The sequence below is a fragment of the Vanellus vanellus genome, assembly GCF_965231255.1.
Source record: "Vanellus vanellus genome assembly, chromosome: 6".
Classification (NCBI taxonomy): Eukaryota; Metazoa; Chordata; class Aves; order Charadriiformes; family Charadriidae; genus Vanellus; species Vanellus vanellus.
The window spans coordinates 29971497-29993093 of NC_138911.1; the positions used below are offsets into that span (position 1 = coordinate 29971497).

At 44.7% G+C, this 21597-nt stretch overlaps 1 protein-coding gene across 1 annotated transcript in view; it reads left to right on the forward strand.

The window, feature by feature from the left end:
• Nucleotides 1-21597, forward strand: part of MAPKBP1 (mitogen-activated protein kinase binding protein 1) — a gene marked incomplete at its 5' end in the record, with an annotated part of 100386 nt that overhangs the window by 50482 nt on the left and 28307 nt on the right. Inside the window, 13 exons of the mRNA XM_082485506.1 lie at nt 4631-4693; nt 5310-5367; nt 8474-8644; nt 11552-11689; nt 12514-12696; nt 13304-13321; nt 13855-14015; nt 16281-16470; nt 17473-17619; nt 18553-18737; nt 18849-18940; nt 19320-19445; nt 21216-21286. Coding sequence (XP_082341632.1) covers nt 4631-4693; nt 5310-5367; nt 8474-8644; nt 11552-11689; nt 12514-12696; nt 13304-13321; nt 13855-14015; nt 16281-16470; nt 17473-17619; nt 18553-18737; nt 18849-18940; nt 19320-19445; nt 21216-21286 — 1603 coding nt within the window. The remainder of the gene's footprint in view (nt 1-4630; nt 4694-5309; nt 5368-8473; nt 8645-11551; nt 11690-12513; nt 12697-13303; nt 13322-13854; nt 14016-16280; nt 16471-17472; nt 17620-18552; nt 18738-18848; nt 18941-19319; nt 19446-21215; nt 21287-21597) is intronic.

Here is a 21597-nt window from a genome sequence, read left to right on the forward strand (position 1 = left end):
CAAAAACCTTTGACATTGCTGTGAGAGCTGATTCTGTCTGCAAAAACCTTTGACATTGCTGTGAGAGCTGATTCTGTCCTTCCCTCGTGTTTGAGGTCACCTGAACATCCCACAAGAAATAGGAGAACTGGGAGAGATTCCACAGCCAAGTTGTTTTTAAAAGCTGCTTGCGTCAGGAAGGTGTACTTAAAGGTGGTTGGGTGGCATCATAGACGAAGAAATAATACCTTTAAATATGTTTGCCATTGACAACGGCCTCGGCAGGAACCAGCATGCAAACAAACAGGACACTTGATCTCAGCTGGCTGATAGATGGTTTGTACAGCAGTAATCCATACTGCAGTGAATAGTTTCTATAAATGTCTTGGAAATCAGAATATACTTGTGGATTAAAAAGGTGCTGTGGTCATCAAGTGCTGCCCACAACTGCAGAGGAGGTAGGGTTTGTGCTGAAACAAGGGTGCTAACAATGTTTGCCTTCTAAATAGTGTGTGCCAGGGTCAGTGTTTCTCTCTGTAGGTCCCATGTGAGGTGCTTTTGGAGCGAGTCTTAGTTTGCATGTTGGCACTAGCATTTAAAAAGGTCTCTTCAGACAAAGGTGTCTTGAGAACTTGAATTTGTTTTGAAAGCTTCAGTTTGGGAAAGGGGTGGGGTGGGTGGAAGATGTGATGTGACCGTTATAGAAGTGCAGGTTTGAAGTACTTTGCTTCATCTACATCCACAACTGGAAACTAGGAACAAAAACATCAGTGCTCTGTTCCCTCACGTCCTTTCCATCCCTCTGGCTGTAAAATGCTGAATGCAGCCTTATAAAGGAGCAGACAAAGGTGGAGGGTGGATAGGTGGGTGTGTGCTCTTGTATGCAATTAATTTTCCATGGTAATTATTATTTTAACTGCTGTAAGATTAAAGCCAGCAAAACCAGAAAGGAGTAGATACTTTGAGTCTCTTGAGGGCTTGGGAGCCTTACTGGACTTCGAGGCAGCGTGGAGTATGTGGGTCAGTGATCTGACCATTCATTGTCTCCGTTCCCTTTATTTTGCTAGACCAATTTCCTTTGCTAAAACAGAGCACGCCCAGAGTACTAATGGGCTCTGAGCCACCTTGTTTGGGGAACCGCTGCAGGTTCTGCTGAAGAACAACTTGCTGGCTGCGTGAGATGGAGGCAGCTGCTCTGGGGCCACACTGAGCTGAGCTGTGAGTGTCTGAGCAGTCAATTGAACCTGCCCTGAACACTCAGAAGAGTTTAGATTGCTAGAAATAGTTAATTTCTGCTTGTTGAGGAGATGTGCTGTCTAAGATGGAGTGAACTAGACACCTTCTCAAGCATTTTGAGAGGGAGCCAGTTTTTGAAGTCGGGTGCTCCTGACTCCCAGAACAGTATCTGTGTCCCGGTGTTAGATTTGCGGTTTGTGGCCTGCCATACTGCTGGATAATGTGTCTTTGGAGTTGGCTGGAGTCTTCATTGTCCTTGTGTATGGCACACAGGAGAGTGATGGTGGAAAATCAGCGTGGGACAGCATAGCAATGGGGTAGCTTTTGTTGGGTAGCAGCTAATTTAAGCAGTTTAGAAGACTAGTTTATCCTGGCTAAATGACTTTATTGGTACAGAAGGTCATAACCAATTAGCAAGTTATGTTAGCTGTTAGCTTCCAACTCAATGTAACCATGTGCAATCTTATTTCACTGAGTCTATGAGTTAAAAATACCTTTTTGTGGCATAAATCAATGCTTGCTGACCAGGAAACAAATACTGTGGTTTATTTCCCTCTTCCCCCCTGGCCCCTTCCAGATAGAGTTTTTTAATTATGGGTCAAACTCAGTGAATTGTGCATAGGGGTGTCTCAAGACAGTCAAAATATCCATGTTTGCTGCTCTGGCACTAGAAGCCATGTGGCTCTTGGACTGGTTTGTCGATTTGCCTTGCTGTGTGAGCTGGGTGGTTCTTACCTCCGCTGCGAGGACTGGACTTGGCCAAGGGCTTGGAAGCAGGGACAATGCGTGCCAGCAGACAGCCCACTCTGGAGTGTGGTTGAGCTAAAATTCATGATTGTAAGCGGCCAAAGGCTCTGTCGTTTAAGTTAATAATGGCAAAGCCGTGGACCTTCATGGATCACTATACTATTCTAGGAAGTGGTTTGTTTTCTCTCCTGATTTGAAGACTATGGTTTGTTTTTTGCATCTTTCCTGTGTTTTTAGACGCGTTCAATTCTATGAAGTCCTGTTTTTCTGCAGAGTTCCTCACAATAAAACAGTAACAAATTTAAGAGCTGCACAGGAAAGTCTTTGCCAGGATTCTGTCTCTTTCCTTTATCTTTTTCTGTTTTTTTTTTTTTTTTTTTTTTTTTTTTTAAGCTTATTTTGAGCACAATTCATCCCTGTCATAAATCGGCAAGATTTTGGTCCATTAACCCTATCCAACTCCACATAATGGGGTTTTGCTTTGCTTTTCTGATTAGCCAGAGGCTTGGGATTAGATAGATTTTCACATCTGCTAACTTCCTATTTCATATCTTGTGATTTGCAAGGCTTAACCTCCCCTGACTTGTTAATGGATCACAAACCACCTGCTTCTTTACAGTAATCCCTCAGAAATATATAGCATAGCTTTGACTTGAAAGTCTCCAGATTGGTTCCCCAGGGTAAAAAGTGCAGAAGGATCAATTCCAGTCTGAAAAAACTGCTTATTTACACTTTCCCTGCTCTTCCACAAAATTACCTCTCTAACCATGGCTGTCTGCCTTAACTATTAAGAAAGTTTGGTGCCTTTATTGCCTTGGCTTTTTGGGTAGGGCATGGGTGGAGAAGAATAGTCTAATGGGAGGGTGCATAGTTCAATAGTTGGTACTTTGGAAGTTAAAGCTTTGGTACCTTCTGCCGGTGTCCGCTTTGAGCTAGCAATGTTAATGGACTGTGACAGCTTCAGCCAAGGACTCTGAGCTCAAAGTCTTGGTGCGTCAGTCCTCTTTTCTGCTCTCTTTTCCATTTCAAAATTTACACCAGTTCTGGCAGGGTAGCCCAGTCAGATCAAGGGAAAGGTTAGCTGCCTGGGCTAGGTGAGGAGGTGCCAGAGACATTGTAGGTCCCCGTCAACCCTAGCCATGCCTGCAGCTCTGCTTGCCCTGCTTGTTGCTGGGGGTGCGGAGGGGAGCGTGGAAGGACATGCCTCTTGTCACGGGCAGCACGGCATCAAGGTGTTCTTAGTCCTGCTAAAGCCCTGCATGTGAGTGTGTCCTGCCTGTGTTGAAACGTTGATGAGGTCTGTAGTTGAGGTGCTGCAATGGGTTTCTGTGATGTTTCAGCTTTTGCCTTTCTGCTTGCTTGCCTCAAGCCAACTCCTCTACTTCTCAGTCCTTTTGTTCCTCCCCCTGACTGATGTCTGTAGCCTGGCATATGTTGCAGGCGAGCGCCAGTGCTATGGTGACGTGAGTGAAGTCTCCGGCGCAACGAGGGCTGCTGGCAGTGGAGCAGGGGCATCCCACAGCACTCCCCTGGCACCGCAGTGAAGGAGGAGCCGGCACTCTCCCAGCACTGGCAGTGTGTACTAGCAGGCGAAACCCACAACTTCTGCTTCAGAGATGAAGTGAGAGATAGGGCACAAGGTTATTAGAGCAATTGCTGTTCTACCTGAGACCAGTTTTCCTTTCCTTTTATTCACTTAACAGTTACGCTTTTGGGAGGGGGCAGTAAGGGCCACGTGTTTTCTGCTACCGGTGGCTACCGCTCTCTGCTATGAGACAAGTGCTGTTGTGTGTGTAGGGTGTTTGTGGAACAGGGAAGGCTCCAATCCTTGGGACTGCCCCAGGCTTCTTGTGGTGGACTGAGGCACCAAGGCAATGTGCCATGGGCAAGATCAGTGGGGAAGTGGGGCCTCTTCTCCCTCCCTTCGCTCCCCCCCGCCCCCCCTCCCCGAGTCAGCAACTGTTTTGCTCCCAGTGGAGGTGATTACATTGCTTACCAGGAGTTTACTAGTGGTTGCTTTTGCAGTTCATGTTGCTGAGAAATTTCTGCAGAGCCCCTGTGCAAGTTGTTTATTCAGATGCGTGTCTTGCGTCAGTAGTTTTTGGTATCATATATCTCACCTCTTAACAGGCCAGCCACCTCTTGTGCCATACTCAACAGTTTCTCTCCTGCATAGTGTAATGGCCAGGCACAGAAATTTAGCCCCTTTACCTCCCCTTCTTCTTCCTCCCTCCAAGAGCTTTTCTGAAAGATCCACTCTTTCTTTCTTCCTGACCTCCTTAATGCATTCTAGGCATGCTGGTTTGGTGCCCAGGTCACTTTTATGGCAGGGGACATAATTCATAAGGGCCATTGCACAAACTTTCATGGTTAACCTTTCTGTCCAACTTGAGCAATCAGAGACTCAGGGGTCCCAGGTGCTAGAAAGGTAGTTATTTATGGTACCAGCACATGTTACTCCTCAACGTGGGAGAGACTTGTGGTTCCCCTCTGGGCTGCTCTTTTCCTTTGCAATTTCTGGTTAACCCCAGCTCAGCCTGTGAGGTTAGGTGATGAAATAGCTTTTTGGGGCTGCTTTTGCTGCTGGTCTGCCAGTAGAGATAACTCTTTGGCTTCCTTTATGTACAAGGTCATGTCAACTCTTTTTGTTCTTTTTTCCTCCATCTAGGTGTGTTGTTGTGCTGTTCAACCCTAGAAAAAATAAGCAACACCATATTCTAAACAGTTCCAGGTGAGTGAAGTTTTAAGCTGGGCTTGCTTTCTGTGGGAGGTGAATTTCAAGGTTTTTACGGCTTGAGTGAAGTTCAGGAGCTGCTGTTGCTCCAGGCTAAATCCCCTCAGTGAGAGCTGCCTTGGGGAGAGGCTGCCTGCTGGTTTGACTCCAGCTCCTTCTAATGTGAGGTGCTATTGCTGCTAATGTGAGGTGTTATTGCTGATGAGGCACCACCTCGTAAACATTGTCATCCCAAGAGGAACTGCTAACAGGCACATGGAAGAAGTCTTACTAGAACTCCATGGTATCTGTTTTTTTTCCCCCTCCATCTGAAACTATGACCTTATTATTGAAGCCAGGACTAGAATGTGGTCCTGCATCTGGAATAAAGACAGAATGATGAACCATGACTTTTGTAACTTTTCTGGTGCTGTAGGCCTGCTCCTTGAGACTTGGGCAGCAGGGAATCTCCATGGCAAGTGTTAGGCCTCTGGTAAAGCAAAACCGTTGTGTCAGGCTATTATGTGTGATTTTAGCCTCTTTCCAGTTCGTCCCAACCTACTCCCCAGTCATGATGTATTGAAATGAAGTCACATGTTGGAAATGTTTCTCAGTGTCATTTTCTCTGTTTTAGGAAAACAATTACAGCACTTGCTTTCTCTCCAGATGGAAAATATTTGGTTACAGGAGAGGTAAGTGTGAGAGGAGAGAGGGTGTACCTTGTCCATCACATTTGGAAGCCAAGCAGAAGGGTGCCTTAGAAGAAACAAGCCAGTGAGCTGCCTTGACACAAGCAAATCTATTTCAGTGGTGTGTCTCCTGGTGGACCTACTGGCTTACGGGTGGCACTGGGTGCTCCTGCTGGCAGCTTTTCTGTGTGTTCTCATCAGCTTGGGGGATGGATCTTCTGTGGTGGTGTCTGTGGGCTGAAGGTAGCATGAAAATAAGTGGAAGGACACACAGCTTGGCTCTGCTGTAGCATCAATAAAGAGTTGTTGGATGGTCCTTAATCTTGGTCTGAATTTAGCATTATCTCTTTAGAATTTCAGGAAGTAATTGAAGCCAGTAACAGTGTTGTGGAAAAAGTGAAAAGTGCATGTGGAATGGAGCCTTAGGAATAGTGACAGAAGATGCTGGTGCCTGTGGTTTGGCATTGTATGTTTGGCTGGGGGCGACAATTGCTTCCTCTTTCCAAACATGACCAAGGGGGAAAATAAGGATGAGTGCACTTCGTGTCTGTTCTGCGTTAGAAGTTCAAGATGTGTCATGAGGTTGGAATTGCTGGATGTTAGAAATCCACAGAAATGCTGACTGTCCCCCATATGGTTGGGCTCAGTCTGCTCTTGTGTGTGATTAATGGTAATTTACTACTAGTCTCTGTGCATCTGTAAAACGTGGGAAGGGAGCATGTGTGAAACAGGTCCCCTTCTGAGCCTCAGCCACAACGAAGAGAAGTAAGTCCCAGCCCTGTGCCAGAGCTGTCAAGGCGGAGGCTGTTCACTTCAGAGGTTCCTTAGTGCAGCCACTGTGATGGCAGCTGCCATGTCACTGAGTGGCTCCCAAGCTGGGCCTGAATCCTGCATTGATCAGGCCAAGCATAGAAACAACATGGTTTTGGGATGGAGGCTACCTTGACACTGGAAAAAAAGTACATACAAATTTTCTTTTGGAGCATCAGAGATTGTTGTTGTTATTAGCTTTTTAGTGAAAGCATGGGGTTTTATAGCTGTATTTTTTTTAATGCCTCTTTACTCTAAAAGTCTTAATGTAATAAAAACCCCTTTATATTAAAATTATAATATATAAATATATATAATACATATTTATTTTTCTCCCTGGTGTTCAGTTCTGATTATTTTGGTGCCTTCATTTATTGTTCTTTCTTTTTTTTCTTTCAATCTCTGGTGCTCTATTCTTTTCATGTGCAGTAGGAAAAGAGGTGAAAAATGAAGTGGGTATTTTTCTTGCCGACAACCCAAACTTTTAAGTTTGAAACTTCATTGGTGTAAATGTCAAGATTTTTTTTTTTTTTTTTTTAAAAAAAAAGTCTTTCCAGTTATACTTGAAGGCTTTTTTTTGCCTGGTTGCAAAACATGTCTCCTCGTACCCTGTTGTAAGACCATTTCTCTTTTCAGTATCCTCCCACATGTCTGATATTTGAGTTACTGCTTGGTGTAGTAGTGTCCCCTGCCGGTGTCAGCAGTCTTGTCTTAGTTCAGCCTCTGTCCTGTGGGTGATTCCATAGGGAAATGCTTTCTGAATTCACTTTGTCATGCGCACTTTTAGCAGCCTCATGGTAATTCTGCTTAGTGATGCCTTAGTTTTCTGCATGGCTGGCTTTTCAGGAAGGAGACCAGGGAAGTTAGTCCTTGGCTGACACACATACTAAATGTCTTTTGAATATTTGAAATACAGAGGGATTTTTTTTTTCTTTTTTTCCTCTTTTTTTTTTTTTTTATCCCCCTTTCTCCCCATGGAGGCATAGATTCCTTATCCATAGGAATCACGCAGAGCTCGCTTTTGGTGAGCATTTTTTTAAATGATGCAATATGAATTAAATTTATTAAGGTCTTGGGGTGTATGCTAAGATGCTAGGAAATATATATATGTGTATACATATACACACATATGTGTATGTGTTTAAGTACAGCAATTGATTTGAAGAGCACCTGATTCAGCTCATTGTAACATCTTGCCGGCCACCTTGAGACCTGAGCTCTGCCTCGCAGGAGGGAGAACTGTACCAACTGCAGTAAAAATCTGACCACAGCATTTTCCAGGCCACAAGCAGTCACTTGGCAAAGCTTTTGAACAAGACAATTAAAACATGCACAATTCTGAGTTTTTAAAGCTTTGACTGCTCCTTGTGATCAGACTTGCCTCTCCCACACAAATTACTTGCTTAAAACTGATCAGAAAAGGTAACATTTTGCCATGTTGCCATGGATATGTTATCTTGCAAGCTACTGTTTTGACAGACTTCAACGTGAAATCATGAGCAGGCTCTTGAGTAGGATTTGCCCCTCAGGCACATTTTTGGCCAGCATTTCAGCTCATCTTGTGCACCTTGTTTTATTTTGGTTTAATAACAATTAAAAGAATAGAATTGTCTGGCAGAAGGTGCTGAACTGGCATTTCTGAAGTCTATGACCTTCTGTTTCTCTGGAGAACAAGCGTAAAATGAGAGGCTCTGTTCCCTCAATGTCTTTTTCTCTGACGCTACCCTGCCCATACTCTATCAGGTAGGATGCATCTGTTTGTTACCTTTGTGACAGAAATGATGCTGCTATTCTCCCAGAGGCCTCTCTCAAATGGTGTGTGATAGTTATCAAAACAGTCATGTCATGTTTTTGTAAGGCATGACCTGGCCTGAGATCTTGAATTTCCACGTTGTGTTAAGAGCAGAGGATGTGAGGGCCTTTGGGTTCACTGAGTCCTGAGGTACAATCTATTATAATCCTTTTCATGAGCTGGCTGTGAGTTCCCATTGTAAAGATCAGGTATGTGCATTAAAGGTATTGTTCTGTTCTCTGGCTGATTTGTGAGTAGCATAAGAAACAGATTAAAGCAGGGGAGATCGTATTCATTCTTTCAGACACCTGCTTATACTCCTTACGTTGTCAGTCTCAACCTGGGCTTTAAAGAGTCGAAGGAACTGAGGTCTGACTTTTAACCCTGTTGTGAACACACCATCTAGACATCTTTTTCCAAGCCTTCACATATTTGTGTGCTTCAGTCTGTCAGAACTGACCTCGGTGGTTACGTATCCTGTTCTGTGTCTGTTCTTGTCCCCTCCAGAGCGGACATATGCCAGCAGTTCGGGTATGGGATGTGGCCGAGAGAACCCAGGTGGCTGAGCTGCAGGAGCACAAGTATGGCGTGGCCTGCGTGGCCTTCTCCCCCAGCTCCAAGTACATTGTTTCAGTGGGATACCAGCATGACATGATTGTCAATGTCTGGTCATGGAAGGTAAGTTCTCCAGGGGTTGGGCGGACCACAGGGTGCTGCTAAAATATAAAGAGTGGACAGTCTGTCCATAAGCTGTTTTGGTTCCATCTTGCTTTCTACTTTGTTTTAATACTGCTGCTGTTGATGTTGTTTGTTTTTTGACGTTTATAGATGCAGGCAAGTTTGGACATGAGAGAATGCTATGGTCCCTTAGGGAAGGTCTAAGTCACTTCAGTGAAGGGATATTCTCTATACTTGGAGACATGCGACATCTTGCTGTCCAGTCAGAAAAGCTTGCGCTTTGAAACCTTGTCAATGTCTTGTGCTTTTTTAGAGGCTTATTAAAACTAATTTATGATGTTGAGGAAGGAAATGCTCATCAGCCCGGGATTTATTTTGTGGTGTAGTGGATGTTCTTGGCTTGTTTTGGTTTTGTTGTGTCAGGGTTTATGATACTTTGGTCTCGGGAACATAGAGAAATCGCAGGGGGTGTAAGCTGATGGAGGTAGCTGTCTGCCACTGGGTTGGGGCAGCACTCTATGGAAACAAAGCCCGTGTCTTATCCTCTAGAAAACATTTAAGTGTGTGCTGTTGTATATAAGAAAAGAAACATTTATTGTCAGTAGACCTGGAGTCTTCTGGATTAATAAATGCTAAGCACGTCCTTAGCTCCTGCTACCTCAGGTCCTGTAACCCTTTCTAAAAGAGATGCAATTTAAATCAAACTTAAATGTATTGGTTAAATCTCTCATGATCATAGAATCATAGAATGGTTTGGGTTGGAAGGGACCTTCCAACAAACAAAGAAGGGATCATCTAGGGCTTCCTTCCCTACCTTCCACTAGACCAGGTTACTCAAAGCCTCATCCAACTGGGTCTCGAACACCTCCAGGCATGGGACATCCACAACTTACCTGGACAACCTGTTCCAGTGTCTCACCGCCCTCAGAGTAAAGAATTTCTTCCTAATATCTAATCTAAGTCTACCCTTTTTCAGTTTAAAACCGTTACCCCTCATCCTATTCTACGCTCCCTGATAAAGAGTCCCTCCCCGTTTTTTCTGTAGGCCCCCCTTTAAAGTACTGGAAGGCCGCTAATAAGGTCTCCCCGGAGCCTTCTCTTCTCTTGCAGCTTGTAAGTCTGTGCTCATTTAGTATGTTACTCTCTTCACCACATTTCCTGTGCTGTAATTTAAGATCTCACTGCATGAGCTGAAGTTTGACCTTGCTATTTTTTTTTTTATAGCTGTATAGCTGAACTGTGTGGTGATAAAACCTAAGCGTGTATGTCAGTGTTGAAAATCAAGTGTTCAGCGTTTTGGTTCTTTCTAGTTATACAAATGAAAGTAGTGACTTGGAGATGGTCATAATGCATGGCATGTGTGGGACTGAGTACAAGTAGCTTTGTTTTCCCTTGCTTATGCAGGTTTTTCTGTTCACTGTGATCCTATTTAAATTATGTGCATGAGAGCTTGTGAGGTAAGGACTATCTCACTCTTCTGTGCTGAAGAACAGACACTTTAAGCATATGCTCCAGACTGTGACTACTGGGAGGTCCAGCTAGCCCCTGTTTTGCAGGCTGGGTATCAAAACTAGAGAGACTTTTACCCGACCAAAGTCAAAGAAGAATAAAAGATGTGAGAACAGATCTCCCAAAGCACTTTCCTGCACTTTTAGCCACAACCCTTCTTCTGTCTACTGTGCTGCTGCTTTGATTTCTCTGTTTTTCCTGGCTGGGAGATTTGCTCAGTCATTTGACTGTGATGGAAAAGAAAACCCATGTTGTCTGTAGGATCCCCTTGCTTCCCTGAAGAACAGCCACAACAATGGTCCAGATGTTGAGGTCTGCAAGGGTCCTAAGCCTTTCTCTGTGTGCTGTCTTGAGAGAAATGATGTTAATGGCTGTCTCCCTTGCTTTTCCCCAGTCTGGGTTGGAAGGTCCTCCGTGGTGATGGTGCATCAGCCTAGACTCTTCTATTACTGGTTTCTTCAGTTCTGTTAGCTGTCTGACGGGGCCCTCAGTGTGACGTGGTTTATGTGGTTAGGGCATTGTGTCGGGAAGACCAGGAACAACCAAGTCCCTAAAAGGAGGGTAAAGGAAACAGAGCAAGAATCACAAGTGGTGCAGTGTTGTCAACCATATGCTGAGTGGTTGGAAACCCACCACAGGCAGAGGGGAAAACTTTTTATTCTGATTTCCACCACTCCCTGGGGAAAGGCAGGGAACAGAAAACTGAGCATTGGTATTGTGAACAGGTTGCTCCTGCCATTTCTGCTTGGACAGTCTCCTTTCCTGTTTTCTGTCCCTGCCATGTTCTTCCTCCTTTCCCAAACTCTTTGACATTTTGAGGTACACATTTGAGGTGTAGCAGATTTTACTTTGTCCCTTCCAATACAGGCATGGTCTTTTTACATTTTGAGTCTTTTGATAAAGCGTCATGTCTTTAAAGAGAAGAGAGAATTTATGGAGGAACCGGTACTGTTTTCCCTGCGGAAAATACCTGTTCCTCATTTTGAGTGCCTTGCCCTCATTGTTGCCTAGAGGCTGGGAGAGCTCCTTCTTGTGCTGGCCTACGTGTGCTTTTGCTGTTTAGAAAGGGAAATGGGTTTGCTCTGAGCTCCCGGTAATTGTGAAACCAACATGTCAAGGCCCAGACGGCAACTTCCTGCAGGCACTAGTGCCTGCTGATTTGTTCTCGATCCCAGTCACTGTGAAGTGGAATTGAATGTAAATGTGAATTGTGCTATCTGCCAAATCAATGCTCCCAGCTAATGCTGGGGAAGCTGTATTCAGGGGTGAATGGGGAATAGTTTGGGCCTCATCTTTTCCCTGCTGTAGCACTTGTACTGAGTATGTGCCTGTAATTGAAATGAGTTTCCTTTGCTTCTGAGCAAAGAAATTAAGCTATCTAAACAATTATGTTTCCAGAAAAACATTGTAGTGGCAGCCAACAAAGTCTCAAGTAAAGTGACAGCTGTGTCATTCTCAGAAGACTGCAGTTACTTTGTCACTGCTGGAAATCGACACATCAAGTTCTGGTACCTGGATGACAGCAAAACCTCCAAGGTGAGAGAAGGTGCATCAAGGCCAAGCTGTGAACATGCATTTGCATCTCGTGGCAGGGTGGATTTTGCTTCAGTGACCTGTGGGAAGTGGGAACTCTTTGGATTTTCTGGGATTCAAGGGTAGCCATCTATCCCTGGCTCTTAAGTCTCAATCTCCCTATGGGCTGGTAGCACCAAAAGGCACCAAAAGCTTGTCTTATCCTGCGCTGAGATAGCGGCATGGCTCCTGGAGTTCTGTAGCAGCATGCTTGTTCTTTAGTAGTCACATATACTGAAGGACAAAAAAACTAGAGAAGAGCTGCAGTCATTGACCTTCTTGAAGCACAGAGGAAGGGAGAGCTGTTTGATGTTGGTATGGTCATATCAAAAGGTTGAGAATGTTATTTTGACATGTCATCTAAAGTGTTTAAACATTTAGCTGTTCTATTCGTCTCTGGGGGACAGAATCCACGTATGGTAATTTTTCTGCATGCTCATGAACTTCCTACTTCATGCTTGGACCCTGCTTTGGCATTTAGTATAAATCACAGAAGGGTTGTCCTTCCAGTGACTCATCTGCTGTCTCAGGGTCATATGTTTGAATATGCAGTTGTGTTGGCATTAATAGTGTTCTGTTCCACTGATGTGCTAATACTGAACGTCTCCATACACTGTGCAACCAATGGGTCTGCAGCAAGTAAAAACAGGTCACTACCTCTCCATGTAGGCTGTTTGCAGCTCTCTTTCTTTGCGGCAATTCAGCACTCAAGGCTTGATGTTCTAAAAAAATGTCTGTCTGCCCGGAATGCCTTGCTCTGTTTCTAACGTACTGTTTTTTATTGGTAGGTCAATGCTACAGTCCCCTTGTTAGGTCGCTCGGGATTGCTTGGAGAACTGAGGAACAACTTCTTTGCCGACGTAGCGTGTGGAAGGGGCAAAAAAGCTGACAGCACCTTCTGTATCACATCCTCAGGCCTGCTCTGTGAATTCAATGAAAAAAGGCTGCTAGACAAGTGGGTGGAGCTGAGGGTGAGTTTTAAGTCCTCCTGTCCTGCAATATTTGTGCCTGCTGAAGCAGAGCAGGAACAAAAAATAATAAGGGCACTCAGGGCGTGCAAGCTGACCACCAGCAATGAAAGTCATTGGGCCTCTGCCACTTTGTGATTTACTCTGGAAGGCCGCGCAAAAATAGCATTACTTCTTGGCAAAGGGATTTTATTAATCATTGAGGCTCTTTCATTCTCAAGCCTCACCGTTACGGCTACTGCCCTTCTGGCAAAGCAGTGTCCTTATGTAGCTTTGGCAACCCCTATGTTGTCCCTCCTGGCTTGGCCTGCACAAGTAGGAGTTTTAGGATTCTGATTTGTAGCCACGCTGCAGTGTCTTACTTGGCTTGGGCATCTCAAATGCAGATTCCCAAGGTGCTAGTTTGTTTGGCTATTCTAAACCATCAGGTTGGCCCATAGTTAAGAATGTGATCATGCTTACTTTCCTTTCAGTTGAATGTAAGATGCCCACCTGAAAGGATCCAGTGTATTAAAGTCAAGGGAAAAATCTTTCCATGCTTTCACTCAAGTGAAATGCCTCTTCTTTTCTTTCCTTTCCTGTCTAAAATCTGCCTTTCACTATCGCTCAGAATACAGACAGCTTCACAGTAAGTTGGAAAAAAGTTTTGGATTGAACTCATCCCCTTATCACCATGCTCCATTTTGTACCATTTTCTGCCATTTGTACAGATCCCAGTGGGAGGGGGAAGAAAATGCATTTTTTTCTTATCCCCTTGTGACAGGTAATGTATTGGTGTGCTAGTACAGGGTGAGGTACTGCTGGTCTGCCAGTGGTGCTGAATGTCATAGAGGAGCAAAAACCAATGTTCAGAGTAAGACTCAGCTGGAGAAAATACGTAGCTCTGCTGATCTCCCGCCACAGTGGGTGGCAGAGGAACTGGGCTTTTTCCTTAACCATTTGGAATCTGCAATGGACCTTGGCTGGGAAGCTCCTCAGAAAGGAAAATTGGATTTTTAGGCTTTTCCTTACTCCCAGAGTTTGACTTCACTTCACTTCCGCTCTTCTGACCATGACTCCTTTGTCTGTCAATTTTTGCTGTTCTCCATGTCGTGTGTCTGGTGACCTCTGAAGTGAGAGTGCATTGCTTATTTGCCTTCTTGTGTGCTGTGTCCTCCTCAGACCACTGTGGCAAACTGCATCTCTGTCAATCATGACTACATCTTCTGTGGCTGCGCTGATGGCACCGTGCGGATTTTTAACCCTCTGAACCTTCACTTTGTCACCACACTTCCAAAGCCGCACTTCCTGGGAACAGACATCGCGAGTGTCACTGAGGCCAGGTACTGTGGAGAGGTGGAAGGGAGCAAGGGAGGCTTGTGGGGGTTAGAACTGTTCCCCAGACCTTTGCCATCTGGAGTGTGCTCTTTTTATGGATTTAAGTTGGCAGCCTGTTGCAGATCTCCCTGAGTTGTTGCAGCCTTGCCTTGCATGGCTGGGCTACGGCCCAAAGCTGGTTGCTGGACTACACAGCATATCTTGCTCCTCATATTCCTGGGATTGCTTGGATCTGGTGGTGTTTTGACATTGGTTGCTATGAGCAAGCAGGCAGAGGGCACAGGATGCTGTGGCACACTTCAGTTGGTCCTGTACCATGGCACATCCTTTCCTTATCCCTGGTAAGGGCCGAAGACTCTCCTCTGTAGCAATATAGTGATGTTGCTACGAGATGCTCAGACTCTTGTGGGGCACTTTTTCAAAGGCTCCCGTGCAATCTTTTATAGACCCAAATCTCCTACAGTTGTTTGTAGTCTTTCTTCTCCCTCTATTTTGTGCATTCTGTTGTCTTGTTTTCCTACTTTCTCTGGTATTTTCTACCTTGGCTTTCTATTTCTCACCTTCTGAGATGGGTAATGGGATTTCCGTACAGTTCTGTCTACCAGCTTGCAGAGGCTTATGCTAGAGAAAACCCTTCATGTGTTGTTGTTAGCCATGCCTCCTGGTTGGAGGCTTTCCCAATCTTCTTCTGTTGCCCTCTTTCATTAGTAGAGAAAGAAATCCAAAGGTGTATGAATCCACCAGCCATCATTCCACTGGATATATGAAGTTCCCGTGTTTACAGATACATACTGTTTTCTGTTTTTTTTTTTTTAATTCTTCTTTTTTTTTTTCCTTGTTGTTTTTAAACAGGTTTTCTCTAAGCTTTTCTTGAGAACTTGAAGTAAAGATTCAAACAGTGCACTGTATAGTCCTCCTTCAGAAGATCAGCAGGAGATAATGATATTCCAATAAGGGAGCTGGAAAAGGAACTCTCTCAATTTAAAATGTTACCAGTTTCTGGTAGTGCTAAAGTTAAGCAATTGCATACATGAGCTTTTTAAAAATACTCTTGCTGCTCTCATGCATCAGTAGAGCAGAAATATTCATATGATTCTTAAACGTGTATTTGTAGCACTGATTGCAATCTTAACAATGTTTTTTTTTTTTTTTTTTACTTTCAAAGAAGCTTGAAAACACAAGACTCCTTATATTCCCATGCATGCCAGAGCCTCTCTGTGGGATGCCAGTTGCCCGCAACGAACTGCCCACAACCATATCAATGACTTGATTTTTCGATAGGATCAGGGCTGTGCTCTTTTAGCCCTCAAAGCTTTGCACTTGCAGAAGTGAGGCTCCAGTTGTCTGATGTGCTACGTATGCTTTGACTCTCATCCCTGTATCTCCATCGGTCCTTTTAAATTACCTGCTCTCAGCACCCTGGAGCACTAAGCACCTTACTTGATACCATTAGCAGCATTGTGGGAAGGCTGTGTTCACCGCAGGTCAAAAGCATAGCTCCTTCTTTACATGCATGGCAGCAGGACCCCTGTATAGGAGATACAGGGTTTACATGGTGTGATCATGGTCTGACCTGAGGAAAGAGATGTTTCCTTGTTCTGCAGAATTCCTCTGTTTTTAAATTTGCATCAGAGAGCTTGCCTATCTAGAAAGGATTGTACCCATCTGCAGTTGCCTGTCGCATGAGCTGCTGTAAGCAGCACCAAGCTGGCCTGTATATAGGGGGTGGGGGTGGAAGTGAAACGTGTCTGACAAGCGATCGCTGAAATGAATCATTCCTTTGTCCCTTGTGCTGGTGTGCTTCTGTCTTTTGAGTGCAGTACTTACTCAAGACTTGGTCACACACAAGAGTAGTTGCTGCACTCAGTAAACAAAATATAGTACCCACTAAAAGATGATCCTGCCCCTCCCCTTTGTTTTGAGATTATTTGACTTGGGTTTTACCACCTGGTTATGCAGGGATAAATGGTGATGATCTCCACTGATGATCAAGTGTCCTGTTTGGTCCTTCTTCAGGGAAAGTCATTCGCCTGTCTGTGGTGGGACTCTGGGTTGGATGGCAAGGAAAATGACTTTTGCCACGGGACTTTCAGGCTTCCTTTGGGACTCTGTTTTTTCAAGAGCCAGCTACTCTCTCTACCTATATATGCCACAGTGTATTGTTCACCTTGCCAGCGCCCTGCAGAGAATCTGAGCTGTTATGCTTCACCTCCTTGCTCTGACTGCAAGAGAGCGCAAATTAACCAGGCTGTTGTTCTCTCTTTGTGCAGTCGTCTTTTCTCTGGTATGGCTGATGCAAAGTATCCAGACACAATTGCCTTGACCTTTGACCCCACCAACCAGTGGCTTTCCTGTGTATACAATGACCACAGCCTGTATGTGTGGGATGTCAAAGACCCGAAGAAAGTGGGCAAGGTGTACTCTGCATTGTATCATTCTTCCTGCGTGTGGAACATTGAGGTACGTTGTCTGCAGACACAAGGGTTGGATTGCAAGTTGCAGCTGAGGAAGTCCTGCCAAATTTGAATGCAAACACTTAGCCAGGAGAAAGAATTGGCTCAAATTTCCTCCTGTGGTTAATGTGGTTGCTATGGAGCTTGAGTTGGGAGCTAGGAACAGTTCATTGGCTGCACTGCAATGGCTGACCAAATGCATTAGATGCAGTGTGTTACTGGAAAAAAAAAATCTTGCCATTAAAAGGTGAGAGGTGGGTGAAAGAGCAGAACCGGACAAAGCTGAATGCAGGGGCTTCTTTCACAAAATGTGCAAGAGTTTACTGAGGACCTCAAAAAAAAATGGTTTGAGGTCTGTGGTGAGCAAGTGCTCCAAATTCAAAAGAATGAAACAAGTGATAAGATCTCAACTCTGATGTTCTTAACCTGTTTACCAGGACATCCTGAATTAGCTTCTCAAGTGGCTGTCATCTTCCAGTCTCTCTAGTTGGCTTTCCCTCCCAGGGACATAGGGAAGGAAAGGAGGTATAGGAAACAATGTAATCAGTAATATGCTGAAATATGTCCAACAGTGGTCAGAAAAGGGAGAAGTGGGAAGAGGTTGAGGACTCTTTTTGTTATTATTTATTAATTGTATCTCACCCTTTTGTTCTGGATATAAATCGACAGTAGTAGTTGAAAGTTGCGAACAACAGTGCAAGGTGGTTGTTGCATGGCAGTTGTTGCATGGTCTTTGAGGTGCTCTCTTTGAACTATTAGAAACAAAGGATGCTGGCTTGTTACATGCTTCATGTTCTATGTTCAGGGAAGCTCAGTCAACATTTGTTTGAAGTGAATATGAAGCTCTGGTCTGCAAACAGATTTTCATGAGGAGAACTGGCTGGCTCTTGCCTTTACAAAATAGAGAGAACAGCCCTTGTATCTCATTTTCTTTTGAAACTTGCTACCAGCATCTAGGGTGACAGGTACCAGACAATCTCATTCAGGCGTTGATTTTACCTGCCTTTAGATGTATCCAGAGGTGAAGGACAACAATCAGTCGTGCCTACCCCCTGGGTCCTTCATCACTTGCTCCTCTGACAACACCATTCGTCTGTGGAACACCGAGAGCTCGAACATTCACGGCACAGCCCTGCACCGCAACATCCTCAGCAATGTAAGGTCCCAGGCTTTGATCACCTCCTTACCCTTGGGGTTGCTCTTCCTCATGCACAGGTTTTCCCAAGTTAAGGCCTAAACTCCTTTGGATTGCTAAGTCAACACAAGCTTCTCTGTAAACAGAGTGCAAGTCTGGTAAAATGTATGAACCTGAAGAAACATGAAGGGAGTATCAGGTGAAAAAACAGTTTGTCTGAAATGGCCCTGGGGACTGTTGTTTTTTCCGTAAACCACCCAAGGATTCACCAAGGTTAGTCTCTTCCAAAATGGCTCATGCTATGTGCTTCAGGAGAGCTGTTTCTCTTTTTCTCCATCTCTGTAATATGTAACCACTTTAAGATTTGTTTCTAAAAGGTGCATTCAATGAGGCAGAGGTTTGGGAGAATTGAATGCGAAACAATTTACACTGACTTCATTTATATAACAGGGAGGATACTCATACAGAACAGTGGTTACTTATGGACATTTGCTTCTATTCTCAATTGTATTGGAAGATCCATGGGCACAGCAGCACTGACCTGCCGGTTCTCAGCAATCTGCTCATGGTGGAAAAAGCTCCACCTTTTTCTGTCAGAGTTCTCAAAAGGCATGGGCTGACTTGGATGATCCGCAGAAGTCTTTCAGATTCCTGCTGTGTCCCCTACTACATTGTAATCACTAATCCTGGAGCTTGTCTGTTGTGTGGGAGATACTGTTCATTTCCAGCTTGAAGGGGAATCTTTTGCAAAGGGTAATCATCACACACAGCTGTGAAACCTTCATCCTACAATGTGAAGGGGGTGAGTGCTTGCTCCTAGCTAAAAGATTCCACCAATTACAACATTGCTTCCAATGAAGTGTATATGTTGGCCAGGAGCCCAGTTTCTAAGACAGATGGTTCACTTCAATATCTTGTAACTAGTTAATATTTTTGGGTGTCTTGTATCCCCAGGACTTGATGAAAATCATCTATGTAGATGACAACACTCAGGTACTTCTGGACACTGATTACAACTCAGCAGGAAGTGCAGACAAAGCTGATGCACAAGTAATGGATACAAAGGTGGGGATACGCACTGTCTGTGTGAGTCCCAGTGGGGAGCACCTGGCCTCGGGGGACAGGATAGGCACTCTCAGGTAATCCCATAGAGCTTCTTTTGCAGATTGCGGGCTCGGCAGGCATGAGAATCAAAACCAGGTCTTGCTAATTGTATTAAACATACTGAAATCAGCCGTGTTGTGTCTTAGGATATATGAATTGCAGTCTCTGAGGGAAATGCTGAAGGTGGAAGCCCATGACTCTGAGATCCTGTGTCTGGAGTACTCCAAACCTGATACAGGTAAATGCAGTTGAGTTTCTTCCCTTTTGCATATGAATCTAGTGTTGAGCAAGTCAGAATGCCCAGCCATGGTACGTCAGAACTTCCAGTGGTGAGCTACTCCTGGATTTCAGAGCAGGCTTGTAGCATTGGGCCAGTAGAGCTGGACTTCGAAAAAGGCTTCTTTCTCCTGCTTTTTCTTGGAATATTGTAGGTTGAGATTGTTCTGTCTGTTATTATGGTGTGAAATCCAGGGGTGTTCCTTTGTGTTCATCCATGCAGTTATCTACAGGATAATGTTTTGTCCCTAAGATGATTTGAGAAGCTGTTTTACAATAGTGTCTGGAGGAGCAAATGACTTTTTGGTAATGGTCTTGCACTCTTTTTAACCTTCTGACAGGCTTAAAACTCTTAGCCTCGGCCAGTCGGGATAGATTGATTCATGTCTTGGATGCTGGAAAGGACTATAGCCTGCAGCAGACCCTGGATGAACATTCTTCTTCCATCACTGCTGTGAAGTTTGCAGGTAGAGAATCATGGCCTCCCTCCAAAGCTGGATTTGAGCACTGCTGTTTTCACATTGTGGCTGTAAAGTAATTTTAACTGCTTTAAACACTGGGTTAGGCCAGGCTGAAGCTGCAGCTCCTTTTTTGTCATTTTCTGTAGCTGCAGTTGTAACAGAAGGTGATATTTGACAATAGTTGCCTTTTTCCCTTTTTTTTTTTTTCTCCGCTCCTTCCTCCCCACTCAAAAAACCTCTCCTGATTGAATTCCTCGGCATTTCTTTGGAAAGCTGTTTTCTGTAATGATTTACTCCCTTTACTCCCTTTAACTGATGTCGGATGGCTACGTGCTGTTCTTAGTGAGAACTGTAGAACAGTCATCCTCAAAATCCCCAAACCCACAAAAAACGTTTTGGGATTAAGTAGTGACAAGTAAATTTGTCATTGCAAACCACTGTAAGACTTTACATTCATGGTAATGGAGTGCTTTGCATCCCCAGCACTCATTGCTACTGGTGGTCAGGCATCAGTGTGGTGTATTGTGCTATTGTTGGGGAACAACAAGGGTTGGCTGCTCTGCCAGGGGAAGTCAGTAGCCAAATGTGACAGGAAGGCACGCAAAGGTAGTGGCCTCACTGGCAATGGGAAGGTCCCACAGTACTGTACCTGAACAAGGTGGAACAGATCAAGTCCACTGACAGTAACTAGATCCAGCCAGTAGTCCAGATCACCAGACAAATCCGTAGTGGTGAGACAATCCGTAGTGGACAGCAATTCAAGGTAAGGATCGGTCCGGAGATAGTGAGCAGGGTCAGCCACAGTTCAGTGCCTGCCAGGCAGGCCCATGGCAGCAAGGCAGGTTCAAGTTCAAATCCAGAAGCTGAGTGTGTGGGTCAGGGTCAGGATTCAGATCAGTGGGGTCTGTTACCAGGCACAGGTGTGGCTGCAATGCTGCTGCAGCGTAGCTCAGTTGGGGTTCAAGGATGAGAACCTCAGCTTGAAAGTAGCTCCCAAGTGAAGGGCAGGAACCTTACTGAAGCTTCGTATCAGAGGCTCCCTGAAGCTGCTGTGAGGCTTTTTCAAGTTCGTTCTTAAGGAGCACCAAGGCCAGTGAAAGTTTCTCTGGCAGGTCTGCCTTATCAGTGAGCTGGCCTTGGATGCAGCCAGCTAAACTCCTTGGAGATGGGGGAACTGCGCTCAAGGCCCTGGCAGGGAAGGGCTTTGTGCTAGTCTGTAAGCTAAGTGCAGTCCTGCTCTTAAGTGGGTGGACTTCAAGTGGACTTGTGTGATATTGGATCCATTTTCATTACATGGAGTTTTATCAGGTGTTGCTTTGCTGAAGGAGCAGATTGGTTACAAAAGAGTGCTAGGGGAAGAGGGAAAGCCTGACCCTGCAGTAAGAAAGGGCAGCAAGAAACACGTGACTGACTTTGAGAACTGCAAAATGCCTATTGCCTGTTTTCAGCTCGTACTGAGTATGAACTTGTCGTATTGCCACAGAGTGTTGTGGCAGATAGAGAATGAGCACATGAGCATACTGTTGGGGAAGAAGACAGAATTACATCATAATCTGTTGTGTAAAGCCTCTATATTAAGGCCTCGTGCATTCATAGCATTAATAAATGCTGTCCTTGAGAATGGGCCTTTTTTTTGCTGCAGCATCCTGCTGCTTTGGTCAGAGTCAGTCTTAGCTAATCAGGACTGGAATAAATGAGTGGTGGTATAAACTGAAACGTTTCCTCCATCTTGTATCTGTGTTTATCTTTTGATTGACTTCTGCCTTTTTGTTCCAGCCAATGATGGGAAAGTGAGAATGATAAGCTGTGGGGCAGACAAGAGCATCTATTTCCGCACTGCGCAGAAGGTAACCTTATTACGGCTTTTTGTGCACTTTTTTTTTAATAATCTCTCCACAAAGGAACTACTTTAAAGAGTGATATCAGAGTTTCTGTATGAGCTTGTTGCTATTTCAGTGTCTCCTACTGACTCAGTGCAAGAGATTACATTCGGAGAACTATTTCTGTGAAGCACGCAGCTGCTCCCAGCTTGACCTCTCTCAGCAAGATGCAAAGTAGAGAACTGTTAGGATATCTGCTTTTCTTTTGCTGTCAGAGCTACTGTGAGGAGTGGTGAGGGTATGGGCTGGAGAGGAGTTCATTGTGCCTCCAGTCCCAG